The 15,824-nt window shown below is 35.4% G+C and overlaps 1 protein-coding gene across 1 annotated transcript in view; it reads right to left on the reverse strand.

Annotated features, from left to right (window-relative positions):
* Positions 1-15,824, reverse strand: part of CFAP54 (cilia and flagella associated protein 54) — a gene marked incomplete at its 5' end in the record, with an annotated part of 122,449 nt that overhangs the window by 64,212 nt on the left and 42,413 nt on the right. The window contains 8 exon segments of the mRNA XM_080610036.1: positions 356-445; positions 3,525-3,621; positions 4,921-5,061; positions 7,216-7,338; positions 8,938-9,093; positions 10,372-10,519; positions 13,070-13,212; positions 14,213-14,398. Coding sequence (XP_080466162.1) covers positions 356-445; positions 3,525-3,621; positions 4,921-5,061; positions 7,216-7,338; positions 8,938-9,093; positions 10,372-10,519; positions 13,070-13,212; positions 14,213-14,398 — 1,084 coding nt within the window.

Below are 15,824 nucleotides of genomic sequence, written 5' to 3' on the forward strand. Positions count from 1 at the left end.
AAAGAACATTCCACACAAACAGGATCTTTGAAACCTGCTACTTCTTTTAAAATGAGCTCATTCTTAAGGTTATTAGAAAATAAAAGTTGTTCTAAATATTTAATATTATTAATATTTTATATAAGTAACATCAGCATCTAAAATAAATTGTTGCAAGTATTTCAAACACTTCTAAATGTGACTACATAAGAATTTTTTTAAGCTTAAGCTTTGTTTTACTTGATTTTGTATATTTGAGAACAAAATGAAAAGAGAGTTTTGAAGAGCTTATTCCAAGCAAGAATTAGATAGCTTTACTAGCAAGTTTCTGAAGTAAAGAAGCCTTTACAAATAAAGCATACACCAATTATCCTACCTTCTTGATAAGCACTTGTTGATGTCCAACATGAAATTACAGGGTGGAGTAACAAAGGATCTTCCTTTCCTGTAAGCTGCAATCCACGAGCTACACCAATAACCAAATTAAATCCATTATGACATGCAGTGAAAATGTGCAATAAAAGCTCTACCTGAAATCGTAAATGAAGGCTCTGAAAATCCTTCTTTAGCACACTTTGCTTTTAAATCTCTCACTGTCATCCAGAGAGAAATTCAAATGCTTGCCTTTTAATTTAAACATAAGGAGCCATGTCACTTTAAATAATGAACAGCTTGTGGATGTGACTGATGAACTAAGTACTAGACTAGTGACTGATGAACTAGGTACTAGACTAATGATCAGGGGTCTAACAAAGGTCTACCAAAGGATGTGCAGTGAGGACATGTCCAAAATGTATTTAAAGCTATACATCATGAACTAAACATGATGCTATGAGTGGCTAGTGCTTACATACATGCTTGGCATACAGATAGCATGAGTAGGCAAAGGAATATTTCTTTTCTTCACCTAAATATTTATATAAATGTATGTATACAATGTAATTCTATTCAATAAATAATATAGTAGATATAGGTGTAAATAATATATACAACATATAGACACAAATAGTATATATAATATATAGCAGAACAATAACTTGGATTCCAGCTTCACAGAGTTAAACACAGCTGTGTTACTAGCTGATAAGCACCAGAATGATGTTACATGTGCTAGCTGATATTTTGCCATAATAAACAAACATGACCTAAAAATTGTTCTAGGCAAGTTCTGTGGGTAAGAAAGATCAATGCAGCTAGTCCCTGGAAAAAGCAAGGTTAAAAATACACTCTGAAACAACCAGTTGTGATAGTGGATCAATAACTACAACCTTCAGTGCCAGCAGTCAGTTGAAGTCTGTTGAATGCAAATGATGTTCAGTTAAGCATGACAGTCAGCAGGACAAGGAGATATTTCTTAAAATCTTTGTTTTAGGACAAGTTACACCTTTTATTAGTACTCTGTCCTATTTGACAAGTTCAAAAATATATTGCTTCAAATGTTTTCACAAACAATAATATCTCCCAAAATTTTTTACATGGGAAAATATTTGAAATTTCAGAATTTAAATTGTATTGTGTATGAGATAGTTTGGGTTTTTTTCAGTTTCTTATGAAAGAGGCAGATTCAGCTCCTTTTGATTTTTCTAGGAGACTATCATCAATGGAATGCTAAATGTTGATCCACTTTTAAGGATTTCCTATAACAAAATTTTTTTCCACAATATTTTTAACATCATGTCCTGCAGTTGTGCACATTGTCCTAAATCACTTATACATATTTGTAAGGGCTGCTGTAAGCTTTGTAATTTGTTTTGCACAGCCTCAGCAAAAGACTCTTCTTTAATTTGTATCCTGAAATTTAGTGACAAATATGCTATTTCAGAACAGAGCAGACTTCAACTGTCAAGTATTTGCCACGTACTGAAAATGTGTTCTTCTCTAACTGATCAAGCCATTAATTTAAGTTTCTGTTAAGAATGGAATGTCATTTTATTAAGTTATCAATATAATTTTCAACTAACAGAATTCATTCATTCTGAAACTTATACTACAGGAATGCCGGCATCAACGTTAGCAGCAAAAAATTATCAGTGCACAGATGAATGGAATTTTTGTGTCACTCTTCAACCTCCTTATTACAGGATTTTTTCTTATTTCTCTTCTAAGACAAATGCATTACAGAGATGATGGACAATAAGTAGAACATAAGTCAACAGCGTCTCCTTGTAGCAAAGCCCAGCTGTATACTGGGCTGTATCAAACACAGCATAGCCAGCCAGTCAGAGGAAATTACCATTCCACTCTATTCAGCGCTGGTGAGACCACACCTAGATTACTGTGTCTGGTTTTGAGCACTGTAGTACAAGACACTGACATACTGGAGCAAGTCCAGTGAAGGACCACCAAGATGATAACGAACTAGAGCCTATGACAAAGCAAGAACTGGCTGAGAGATCTGGATTCAGTCTAGAGAAGGCTAAGAGGAGTCTACACTTGCCTAATCGGAGAAATATAGAACACGGAGACAGACTGTCCTCACGGATAGCACAAAAGGCAATAGACACAAGCTGGAAATCAGGAAATTTGAAATAGATATAAAGAAAACCTTTTTAACCATAAGGGTGGTCAACTAAGGCAGAAATCGCCTGTAAAAATCGCAAAATCTTTCTTCAGAGAGATTCAAAACTTGACTGAACAAGTCCCAGATCAACCTGATCTTATTATACCTGTTTTGATCTGGGGAATGGAATAAATACATCCCAGAAATGCCTTCCAAGCTAAATTATTCTGTGATTCTATCCAGGCACCAAGGAGTACAAAATGTCATGTAAATATAACGGAAAAAAGATCAGTAGTGGCTCTATGGTCTAAGTTCTAATCAAATATCCCTTATAAGTCATGCTTTTTAATTTATCGAACCTTGGCAGAACTTTAGCCTGAAAATACTTGTGCTTAATCCGGACTCTAAGATATTTTAACTTTTATATATTAGATAATTTATTAAGATAATTATTAAGATAATTTATTAAGTAATCAATGTGATTTTCAATTAACAGAATTCACAAAATTCAACAGAATTCAACAGAATTACAAGATAGTTAAATGCTAGTATACATCAATACATATACATTCCTTCATAAAAAGGAAAATTTCTGTTAACTTTCTTCAGTAAGTCTTTTCTCCACTAAAATTTCTTGCAGTGGTCATTACTGCTACCACTGATAGGGATAGTAAGACATGCCATAAATGGGCAATGTTTTTTTCCACTACTTTTTCTGATTTAGGAAGATAAAACAAGCAGAAATAACATGGAACCCAATTTACACAGATTGGGAAAACGTACATATTTGCAGAACAGAAAAAAAATGACCATTCCTTTCAAAGAAGGAATGACTGGTTTTGAAAAAATTATGAAAAACATTAATAAAAAGTCATTATACACATTGCTACCATGCATATATAAGACTGAAATTATTATTTTGGTTGATTCAGCATGGAAGGTATATGAAATAAAAGTATTTCTTAGGTAAATAACTTTTACAAATAAACCATAGAAAATTCCATAGAAAAAAAAAAGGTAAGAAGTGTTTTAATAGTACACCCACCTGGTTTTGTCAGTTTGAGTAGATGTGATTCAAGAGTATTTAGATTTTCTGTTGCTTTTTCCATTGCAGCTAAATGGGATGTCTTTACGGAAGTGGTCTGAAATATCCAATACTTAGTTATGAAACTTAGCTTTTACCTAACTAAAACCAGCGGTTCAACAGTGGAGTTTAGGCTAGATCCCAAGCCTTCTAAATCTGTATCTGATAAATTAATCAGTATTATTTTATTTTCTTTTAAAGTGAAATAAAATAGACGTTCATGAATTTTTTGGCACATCTTCAAAAACCTGACCATGCTTCATTCTTCCTTATCTCTAAGGGAGTGAGTGAAGGTGCTCTGCTACCAAACAGATTTTTAGGGAAGTCCCACATGCTACAATAACATGTTTGAACAGATTGTTTGACAAAATATGTTGGTTTCCAGACAAAATAATTTTATGTAGATTATTTACTGCCTACAGAAATTAAAATCTTCCTTTGGAAAGAAAGTTGGTTGTTTTTTTTCACTTTGGTGAAAATGTAATTTTTCAGTCAGCCCTACTTGGCTCAAGATATTAAATTGTTCCTATGACCTTAGATTCCTTGCTATTTTTTGATATGAACCTTTGAGTAGCTAACAAACTCGGCAATAAACAATGAAGAAAATTTTCTCTTGGATCCTACAAATTTTCTTACAGAAACTCTTCCCTGTAAGCTGATTGACTTTTTGTCGCTCTCTTTAATACATTTCAGTTTCATGCTCACACTGCTTCCTTTCTTCATCTCCCACTATTGCTACTTTCCTCTCTTTTTCAAATCTCCTCTCCAGTAAAACATCTTCTAAAATTATTTAAAGAAAAATCAGACAGAAAAGTATGGAGAATCAACACTTTACTCTGATTTCAAGTTGCAGGAAATCCTCACAACCTCCTGCATCTCTCTGTAATTTAGGTATTAAGGTCTTAGAGGTTAAAAGTTCTTCCTACACTGAGAAATCAGTCTACACAATTGTTAATTTACTCTCTTATTAGGACTCAGTTTCAAGCAGCTGCTATACAAACTGAGAGGTTAAGTTTCTTCATTATTTGGGATATTTTTGCTGTTCTTTAGTTACACAATTTCTTAATTATTTTTTCTGTCTAATAAAGCATTCCTGGGAACTTTATGTGAAAATCAGTTAGGGATGCTTGTATAAATATATGCAGGATCCTCATGGCTGTGCAACACTGCTAACTCCTCTCTAGTTCAACACAATGAGACTCTGTTCCCACTGCAATTTGCAACTGGAACTCTAATTCTACAAGGAAACTCTTATTCCATACAATCACTTCTAAAATAAAAACTTTAAAAATGTAGTCTTCAAAAAAACAGAATACAATATTTGGCTAAAAGAAAGAGTAAAAATCAGAGCAATTACTTTAAATTCTTTGTCATAGAGTGATTCTTCAGTTTTCATAGCTCCTGACAGGAAGAGTGAGGTTGGTGAGCAATTCAGTAACTTTTTCCCGTAGTTAACAATAATTACTGCTAGTTCATATTCTTTCCATGAACGCAGTACCTATTAAAGAATCATCCATTATATGTTGTTGTTTTACATAACATGCAATGTTTCATTATTGCCTACTCACAATTGTCAAAATGCATGAATATTATAAATAGAAATTAATTACTCAATATTTAAGTTTCTTTTCATTAAAAAACCCAGCACTACAGGCCTTGTAAAATAACTGCAATTGCAGAAATTTCATCTATGTTTCTACTTCTGCTTAACCTATCCCTCAGAGAATAGAAAGACTTAAACAGAAGTATCTATTGCTGTGATTGACATTCTTCTTGTTCTCAGGCAGTACTGCTATCAAAGAATATAAAGGGCAACTAAACGATCCTCATTTACTTCTCTGGTATCAAGTGCACATTTGAAAATCCCAACTGTATTAGTGAAAGAAGTGGTGAAATTTATTTTTTAAATTATGATATTTATAAATGAACAGCATAAGGAATGTTTTTATATGGCTTTATCTTCTTTAGATAGAGCTCTAAAGGCCAAAGTGCTTCTACCATGTGCAAAATAACTTAATGTTAGGTTGTTTGTCTCTGGGATACAAAATAAGTATATATATTACTTTAGGATAAATACAGTACATGGCATGACCGTAATTCAACGGAAAACCATATACCATGGATTAATCAGAAGCATCTGCAATTCACTTATTCTGCTTGCTGTTCTGTATGCTGTTCTATTGAAATGCTATCTCCAAATTAAAAAAAATCATCAGTACCAGCAGACAGTCATTTCACTGGGGAATCCAACAACAAATGAACACTAGATCAAGGTTTTTAATAGGCTTTATTGGCCTTGATAGCCTTCACTTGGGCCCTCCCGTCAGGGGCCAGAAGCTTCCTTTCAGCCCAGGCCTGAGCCTAACATCCCTGCCAGGTCCTGTGTGACAGGAATGCTGGTCTCCAGCATGCTTCAAGCAACACCTGGGCCTGGCAGTGCATTCACTGGTCTGGACATCTGACCCATGGGCTGACTCCTCAGCTTGACCTCAAACTGCTCCCATCACTGTGGAAATAGACTGCTGGCCTGTGTCTGATCCTAGCTACTCTCACTAGACCTGATCCTGACCTGTGTATTGACTTCTCAGCTTCAGCTCAGACCAGCCTCATCACAACAAACTCACCTGATGACCTACACTCCCGGTTGAACCTGACTGCCAGATGCTGCTCTGCCAGCCACAGCATTGCCCTTGGCTCCCAGCTTCCCAGCCCTCACCATGACCTGACGCTGCCCTCACAGCCATGAAATAACTGATCAATACAAAGAAAATGACAGCACTGAGGCTTAAAATACTCATCTTTATAAAAAGAATGAAAACTGGGTCTTCTTGCAGTGCACTTTTAAGGATATTTGATACTGATTTGGTCTTGTGAGGTGAGCACAGAGATCCAGCTGCTATAAAAACCAGGGTGAGGGATCACCAGCACAGGGGAACCCCTCAAAGCATCAGGCACAGCTCAGCTTCAGTATGAGCTCATAGCCAAGGTGTACTCAAACCTGGAGAAAAGCTGACTGTGTCAGCATCCTACATTTATCATATCAGGTACATTTATCATCTAGCATGTCTCCATACCTGAGATAAAAATCCTACCATTGCCGTGTTTCTCCTAATCTTACTAAACGGACTGGGTATCTGAATCATAAATTTAATCTACAGATATGTGTTATTGCTAAAAGTCAAGGTGTTTATGTACCTGCCAGCATGTGGGACTGAATAACATAAAGTCTCTTGTATCTAATTAGCAAACAAGACAGATATGGTAATCTGATTAGAACTACAAATATGGCCTATTTGGAGTAAATAAACTTGTAAATTTATATATTACATATAGGACTTATTGAAAATAGCACTACCTTAAATGTAAAAATAAACACAATGATATAAAACTCAGATTTCATGTCATGGACTAATAGTTACAGTCTACCTTCTGAATAAACAAAAGTTCTCAATTCTATTAAAAAGTCAAAATATCGTTATATAAAATACACTGAAAGATACTAACAAATATTTCTGCACCCTTACCATTTAAGGATGCCACTTCTCTAAGATATCACTCTGTAGGCCAGTGTGCTATACTTTTTTTTTTTATTCTCTAAATGACATGAGCTATACCTTAAACCAAGCTATAGGCACAACACCACACACCATACCTTTGCTGTATAAAATGAAGTACAAGCTATCATATGCTGAATACTTTCATAACATCCTGCCTGCGTCCTCTGCAAAGCAGCACTTGGAATTTCTTGAAGGACAGCCAAGCACTTAATGAGGATCTGGAAATACAAGGGTTAAAATGAAGTTTGGAGTCTGCAACACATTTGCAAGCTTGTACCTCTGTGTGGCCTGTTGTATTTGATGGCGAACTTCAAAAATACATGGAAATCTAATAGACAGGATGAAATGCTAGCTCTATGAAAGCCAATAATAAAATTTCCGTTTAATTTAGAAGTGTCAAGATTTCAACCACAGCCCATTGGAATAAATTACATGTTCACATGAAATCACAGATATTAAATTTTGTTGCTGATTTAATTAATGTGAAATCAAAGAACCCTTAATTTAGTGAGATGACATCCTCCTAGTAGAGGACTGCCTAAAAATATATTGAGCTGGTCAGAATTTTAAATGAAAGAAAAAGTTTCCAGTATGTTCTAACAATAGAAGATTTCTTTCCCCCATTTTTATCTATCAGACATGAAAATAACATATGACTAAATTATTTTTCCCTTTAAATAGGAAATCTGAAACATGAGCCATTTCCAGTGGCTAGCTATGTCCTTAGCAGGTGATCACAGACAACTTCTTAAGTGAGAGACTATCCCTGTATGCAAATAGATCCATTGTTTTTTCCTAAAAATTTCTCGGGTCCCTGAATGCCCCAATAGTAATTCCCTGAGCAGGCTCACTTGGGGCTTCCTCTCACACCTTCTCCCAAGGGCCCAGGAGCCCCAGCTAAGGCCAGACACAATCCTTCAGTCCCTGCTTCAGCTATGGTATAGTTGTGCTGGTCTTCAGTCCTGTCTCCCAGACAGACAATGAATCTGTGTTGTGGCCTTGTCTCCAGTCTCTAGCTCCAACTCCTGAAGCTCCTGCTTTTTCCTCCTAGATGGACCACAGGCCAGCCCAGTAACTTCACTTGCTCTGAACTCTCACTGGATCCTCTTATCAACACATTGTTCTGTCTGCCATGTTCAGATGCTGCTGATCTGTGCCTTTCCTGCACTGCAGTCACCTCATCGTACATCATAAGGCAAACATGCTTTTACTGCTGCTTCCTGAAAAACTGCATGATTACATGGGGAAATTTGCATATTTCTATTGTATCATTATTGAATCTAAAAACCCCACATCTGCTGCTTCAGAAATGTTAGGATAGGATTCAGGTACTCTGTTTTCAAAAAGAAGGTGCTTGCTTCTAGAAAGGAGCACATGCCTGAAAACTAAAGACTGCATTATCAAAATATTGAATAGCCTTCTTATCTAAGATAAAAACTGTATATGAAGCAAACATGCCAAAAAAAGCCATAAGCAAATGCCACTTTTCTTTCCTCAAAATTGCCATCTGCATATAGGGTTCAAGTAGAAGTTACCTATTTTAAAAATACCAACAGGTTGTCCTGAAGAAACAACTGATATACTGCAGCTACTTTAGCATATCTAAAAGCAGAATCTGTACACCTTACATGGAACACATATGCATTGTGAACATATAAAATCATAAAAGGCTTTTCTTTCAGAAAGAGCTACTTTTCAGAAGCTACTAAGAAATCAAAGCCTAGATATTTAGCTCTCCCACTCCATTCTAAGTTTAATTTGAATGACTGGAACTGCAGGACTTGGATGCCAGGTGCTTTGCCTTAAAATGCTCTCACCTGAACTACCGGCACTGAAGAAATCTTGTGATAAATAATTGGAGCAAGGAGACCATAACATTGGACAACAGACTGTAGGGTGTAACTTGCATCATTCAACCAATTGCTAAGTTCAATTGCCACAGTCAATCTTTCACATTCTGCTAATCTAGCAACCTGTAGAAGAAAAACACATTTTGATTCAAATATAAATTATGTTGGTTTAAATCATTTGAGAGTGAAAGAAGACACATTATTGCAGTTTAAAAAGCAGAGTAAGGAGCAAGTAAGATGAAAGTTTAAAAATTAATTTAAATTGACACCTGTTAGAAGTATATGAACAAAACCAACACTATACATGACTCTAAAGGAAATCACCTAATTGTGCCCTCTGAATTCGCCCATATAATCTACAAAGCCCAGTTAATAACCTCAACCTGTGTGGAGTGGAAATTTCACATACTAAACTCTCAGACTAGGTGAGGGAAGGTTCAGATTTTTACAAGACAAGTACTTCAGCCAAGAAAGAGTGAAATAGGAATGTAAAACTACAGAAGAAAAGCTTGACTATCCAAAGAAAAAATAAAGCTTTCGTGTCATTAACATGCCATTATCCTATAAGAAAGTCTGAAATAAGATAAAGGAAGCTTAGTATATTAAAACTAACATAGTAAGATAAAACGCCTATATTAATAAATAGCAGAATTTTTTAAAATTAAAAATCCAAGATGCATCTTAGTAGGACAAAAATAACAATTATCATAATTAATACTTAAATTGTAGTCTACCACCACTGAAGTGAAGGAAAATCCTTCCTCAGTTGGAATCAGTGGGCTTTGGATTAGACAATAACTGATTCAGAAACCATCTTCCCAGCAGGATACAAAATAACCAACAGCTACTCGAATACTTCAGAAAGTAAGACCAGATAACTGACAGAAAATTAAGTATTCTGTAAACAGGACTACTACATTGCAACATTTATACTGCAATGATGAAATAAAGCTGATCAAAAAGTAAAATCAAATCACAGAATCGTGGAATAGTTTGGGTTGGAAAGGACCTTAAGATCATCTAGTTCCAACCCCCTTGCCATGGGCAAGGACACCTCACACTAGATCATGTTGCCCAAGGCTCTGTCCAGGCTGGCCTTGAACACTGCCAGGGATGCAGCATTTATCATGTCTTTAGGCAACCTGTTCCAGTGCCTCACCACCCTCACAGTAAAGAACTTCTTCCTTATATCTAACCTGAACTTCTCTTGTTTAAGTTTGAACCCATTACCCCTTGTCCTAAACTACAGTCCCTGATGAATAGTCCCTCCCTGGCATCCTTGTAGGTCCCCTTCAGATAGTGGAAGGCTGCTATGAGGTCTCCACGCAGCCTTCTCTTCTCCAGGCTGAACAGCCCCAACTTTCTCAGCCTGTCCAGCATGTTATTTTAAGACACACATACTTGTTCCTTATAAAGTATCTCATGGGAACAGATGGAATCACAGAAGAGTGCTCGTTCCATGACATTAATGTCACAAACAACAAGTATACTCCTCAGAAAGAGTTTCAAGGTAATAAGAGAATTCTGAGATAGAGCTTCAAAACGTAGCCTAGAAAACAAAAAAGCAAAAGAATGGTAAAAGCATGTTAATGATGATTCAGATATCACATGCCTGAAACTGGACAAAAAGGCTTACTGTCTCTACTTCCTGAAATAAGACTTATATATAAACCTGAAAAAATTGCTTAACATTTCTAATATAAATGAAAGGGATAAAGACTCCTTTTCAAACTTTTTCTCCACCTTCTATAATCCTAAGACAGAATTTCTTTAGTTGTTTCTTCTAATTTCAAAGTAAGTAAAACTTACTTTGAAAACTTGCGATGCTACAGCTTATTTATTTGTCTCCTTACATACAGCCTTTTTCTGTATTCTGACAACGACGCAAGCAATTGTGAAGTCCATTACTAAGTATTAGTAACAGACTCCTTTTCATCACTGGTATTACAAGTCTCAAAAGAATCTGTGTTCTGCATGCTTTTTTGTTCTTAGTGAGCTTTCTTGTTTCGTTTTCCTTCCCTAGGGATAGGGAGGCGTTGCATTTTTTTTAAATATTGTAACAGGAAAAGTCTTATAATTTTAAAGCATAAGAAACAAATTCCTCCTTCTCATGGGCTGTATTTCCTAAAAGAGAATGAAACTCAAAAAAAAAAAAAAAAAAAAGCTGAAATAGACACATTCACATAACTTGACATTACCGAGATATCAACAGGCCTTCCGGCTGAAAAAAAGGTTTTCTTTTCTTCCAGCTCCCTCTACTGACTCTTTAAGTCCTATGCACTTTCAAACTAGCCTATCTAATTTCTCGGCTATCAATCAGTAAAACTGAAACTGCCTCATTTCAGGCCTGATACCGCAGCTTTGAGAATCTTCCATAAAAATTATTAAAAAAAAAATGCTTGGACATAACTGTCAGAAAAGCCAAATCCATTAAACCATTTTGCCCATCTATTTAAAAGTTCCTGTCTTCATTTGATTTATCTGAAAGCAGCTTCATTCAAATTTTATCTCTTGAGCATTATGTGCTTAAAAAAAAAATACAGAAAAACTGCTTAGGAAAAAAGATTAATGAAAAACAAGTGGGAAAAAAAACCCAAGCACTGTGACCAGACTTGCATTCCTGCTTTGTTGCCTAGGCCAGGGATAGATTTAAAACATCCACATACTCATGAAATAGGATGTCTAGTGATTATCTGCCTGCATCAATGCAATCCACAGGCTGCCTGTAAATCCCAAATGCTCTTATGGCATGTAACACCAAGACCCCTAGTAAATTTGTATGCCTAGTATCAGACGCACAGTGGCACTTGAAGGACAGAGAGGATACACACTAGTGGCCCTGCTGAGCCCCAAGTAACGAGTGTGCTTAGACACATTACTTTCTCCTGTAACAGGATTCAAGGCACACACAAGCCTACATAATCTGCTTGCATCCAAACAGCATTACCATGAGAAAACCGTGGGCTCTGAGGCAACTATATCAAAACAATATAGAGTAGATGCTAGCTACATTACATGTCTCAGAATAGCTGATTACCAATTATTCTATCTGTAAAGTGGAAATAAAAGTATCTTGAAAAAGCTTTTAGAAAATCCCCATAATATCTATTTCTTGAAATAATCATATTTATTTCTTTATTTCTTCTTTAATTCTTGAAATATTCAAGAACTATTAATACACATGCAATAAGATTCCTGCTTGTCACTATGGTTGCAAGACTATTCCAGTCTGTCAAACTGAAATGGAGTTGATGAAAAACTTGCTCATCCCTCTTCAACAAACTTGCCAAAACTTTCCTAATGAAAGGATTAATCTAAAAAGAATTCCACAGAAGTGGAGATGATGATTTGTGTTCAGTTATGTTGGACGTTAGTTCATTATCAAATTATAAGCAGTTGACTAACATTTACAATAATGTATTTTATTATTATAGTATTTCATGTCTACTATTTCATACAAGTCTCTTTCTTTTATCAGGGAATTAGTCAAGTTTTGATTTATTTTTCATTTGGGTCTACTGAATTTCAGTAAATGCAATCATGAAATTCCTAGCTGGGATTTGTCATAATGAAAACCCTATAATATTATGGTTGAACATTTGAAATTTATTTACAAATGGATTAATCTTAAATATCTCTTCTAAAGCACTTCAGCATATTCAAAGATTATTAACAGATTATATAGCCATTCCAAAACAAAATTACCGAGTATTTGTGTATTTTGAGTGGTGTGCTGGAAAAAATTTTCACAGTTTGTGAATTCTACTGCTCCCTTAGTTGGAAAGTCAAGAACCCAATGCATATAACATATTTCACATACGAAAATGAATCAACAGAATTAATAGACACTTCATAAATGTTCCAAATTATCTTAAGAAAAATATCATCATCAAAAATTAGGTGTATAAATGACAGCAGTTCCATAAATAACAGAAATTCTCTGCTAATTATAAAACACCATATTTTTAAACCACATTTCACACCCTTTTTTTTCTTCAGACTGTTTTTCATATTGCAAGTCTGAACAAAATTTCACAGCCTGGCACTCGTTAAAATAAAATGTGCATACCTATAATTAACTATTTTCTAAATTTGTTACCTGTTTTCAGCTATAGTGAAATTACTACTTGCAGAAATAACAGCTGCATTGGCAGGTAGTGGAGAAGAATGTGAAACAAAATAATTCCACATTGGTGAAAATGCCTCTCTGGCTAATGCATAGTTGCCCGTCTGATAGGCTACCTACAAAAAAATTTAAAAAAGAAAACCAAACAAGTTTCCATGTCCATCAAATAACCAAGCCAAATATGATTGTAGTATAAAAAAAGGTTTTTAACCCACCAACTTGTAAATTTACATTTCTGTAAGAAAATTCTGACATATTTGAATAAAACACATGTAGTAGCAATCTGATTCTACCAATATTAGTTTGCCTTCAGAATTAGCACCAGAGAAGGGAAAAGAGTTTCTTGACTGCTAACCAGGGATGTAACAGCCCTGTGTGGAATACTTTATAGGTATTGTGCTGCATTTTTTGAAGGCATATTATTTCATTTATGTTCATTTGACTTTTGCTCATACTGCAGAATGCCCTGCTGCTCTGCATAATAGGATGCAAATGGAGCTGCACAAGAAGGCAAAAATTCATGTGGATGCCTCCTCCTTTGGAAAATTTTAGGAAATCTTCTAACTCTTCCCCATGATCTGATCTCTAGAGGTAGACAATTTCATTTTTCGCCATGCCACAATCTGGTTTAAATCTTTTTCATTAAGAATAGAGAAAAATAAGATAAAGGTCTGATAGAGCCTTTGTGGTCTTCCACAAGACACTACAAAAATGATTTCAATATGAAAATGACTGGATTTGCTACCTGGTAAATTCAATCACATTTTTATCCCATACTGTTATGACCAATAAGATGATTACTAGCATTTTGTCTCAATCACAAAAATGAAAAAATAAATTATAAAAAAGAAGAAAGAAGTTAAACGCAGACCAAAAAACAGGACCAGGGATAAGAAAACTAGCTGAGAGACATCTTTCTCCTTAAACTGGGATTTTCAATTAAGAATAGAGTCACCCAAATATACCATTTGTTACATTAAAATTGTGATTTGTGCCTATCAAGCTTTTGTCAAGAAAGGCTTGAGATTTTACTAGAAGGATTTTTAAATTTATCAGTGAAAAAAGTAATTAAATCATGTTAAAGGATATGTTTATTATCAAAGACTCTAACCCTACCTGAGTTAGATAGGCTCGAACAGTAGTAACAGAAAGAGGTTGATAGGCAAGGATTGGCTTAGTCATTTCCCCAATAGCATCACCAATAAGTTTTCCATCAGAAGAATACGCTGCAACTGCAAATATGTATTTCTCATTGGGTTCTAAGCCTTGTATTTCCAAGAGGCTTTTCCCATCAGCTGGTATCTACCAATAAAAATATTTTGTGGTTACATACACTGTATATATCAAAAACAAATCTCAAATTCTAAACTTTTATTGTTAAATATATTATTTAATGGTCATGGATACAATCAAAGTACAACATAGATTAACAGACATACCATGTTTCCACATCATATTAGGTTCTTGAAGACAATGAGAAAACAATGAAATGACAGGGAAAAAAGTATTGGTTTTCTCTGGAATGCGGTTGACTATACAGAGCACATAACCTAAGAGAACAGGACCTGGAATTTCTCTAAGACATTTTTGTCCATCTGCACATGCATAATGCAAATGTGCATGCTTGCAGTCATTGAGCTGGAAACATTCTAGCCTTGACTTGTGCTTCTATAGAAAGAACATACGGCTCTCCTTCATATACACTACATGCATGTGTTAGCTATGGGCAGAGGATGTCTCAGGTCTTCTCAGCACCATTAACATAACTTGGGAGTTTGTGAAAGAAACAACATATTCTCATGATCTTCTCTTCATTTTTCCTTCAAATAATTCTCTACCTGCATTTTAACATCACAGCTACTCTTGACAGGCTTTTCCACCTTCCTCTCCATAACCAGTACAACTTAATGCAAAGGAAACTTTCAGTCTTGAAACAAGAAAACTGACACAGTGACTGAAGCATAACATAAGAAACAAGATCATTGTAATGTAGCATCAACACAGTGCTCTTACTCAAATACTGTCTGGTATTCATAAGCAGACCTCTGAACAACAGAAATCCCTTCAAATGCTGGGGCTGAACCAGCAGATCAGAAATTAGAGTAAGACAGTCTGAGGTATCCTTTTAGAGCATGTTGATAGGTTGATACATCATTCTACCACCAAGAATTCTAAACCTTTTTCATGAAGCAGGCAGACAGTGACTTTGTCTTCATATCAGTATTTTGCAAAAGCATATCCCACATCCTAAAGCAACCAGAAGTTCTATTACTGAGGCATATGGATAACCACAGATCTGAGCAGCTCTCATGCCTGCCAGAGCTAGGACAGTCAGTGGCTTGGATGAACTGCAGCAAGTTCACAGTATGAACAGCTAGCAGTGAGGTGTTAAGTCTCCAATAAAACACTTAATCCACCTGGAGCAGGACAGTATATTGAAACTAGCTCACTGGACATCTCAGGAAGTTTGATTCTCTAGATTTGATAATAGAATATAAAGAATAACATCAAAGCCGCTACTGCCAGTAGCTACACATACCTCTTTTCATAGACACAGAGACCTGCCCTGCAAGAGGAGAACTCTTCATGAAGAAGGTTTCCAGATATGAAAATGATCACTCAGATCTGAGGTTATGGTAAAACTTTACTGAAGAGGATGTGCTAAAGCTTAAAGCTAAAGCTTAAAGCTCCTTTCTTAAAACCCAAAATGCAACGTATTTGGATGGAT

The sequence above is a fragment of the Psittacula echo genome (genome assembly GCF_963264785.1).
Source record: "Psittacula echo genome assembly, chromosome: 1".
NCBI lineage: Eukaryota > Metazoa > Chordata > Aves > Psittaciformes > Psittacidae > Psittacula > Psittacula echo.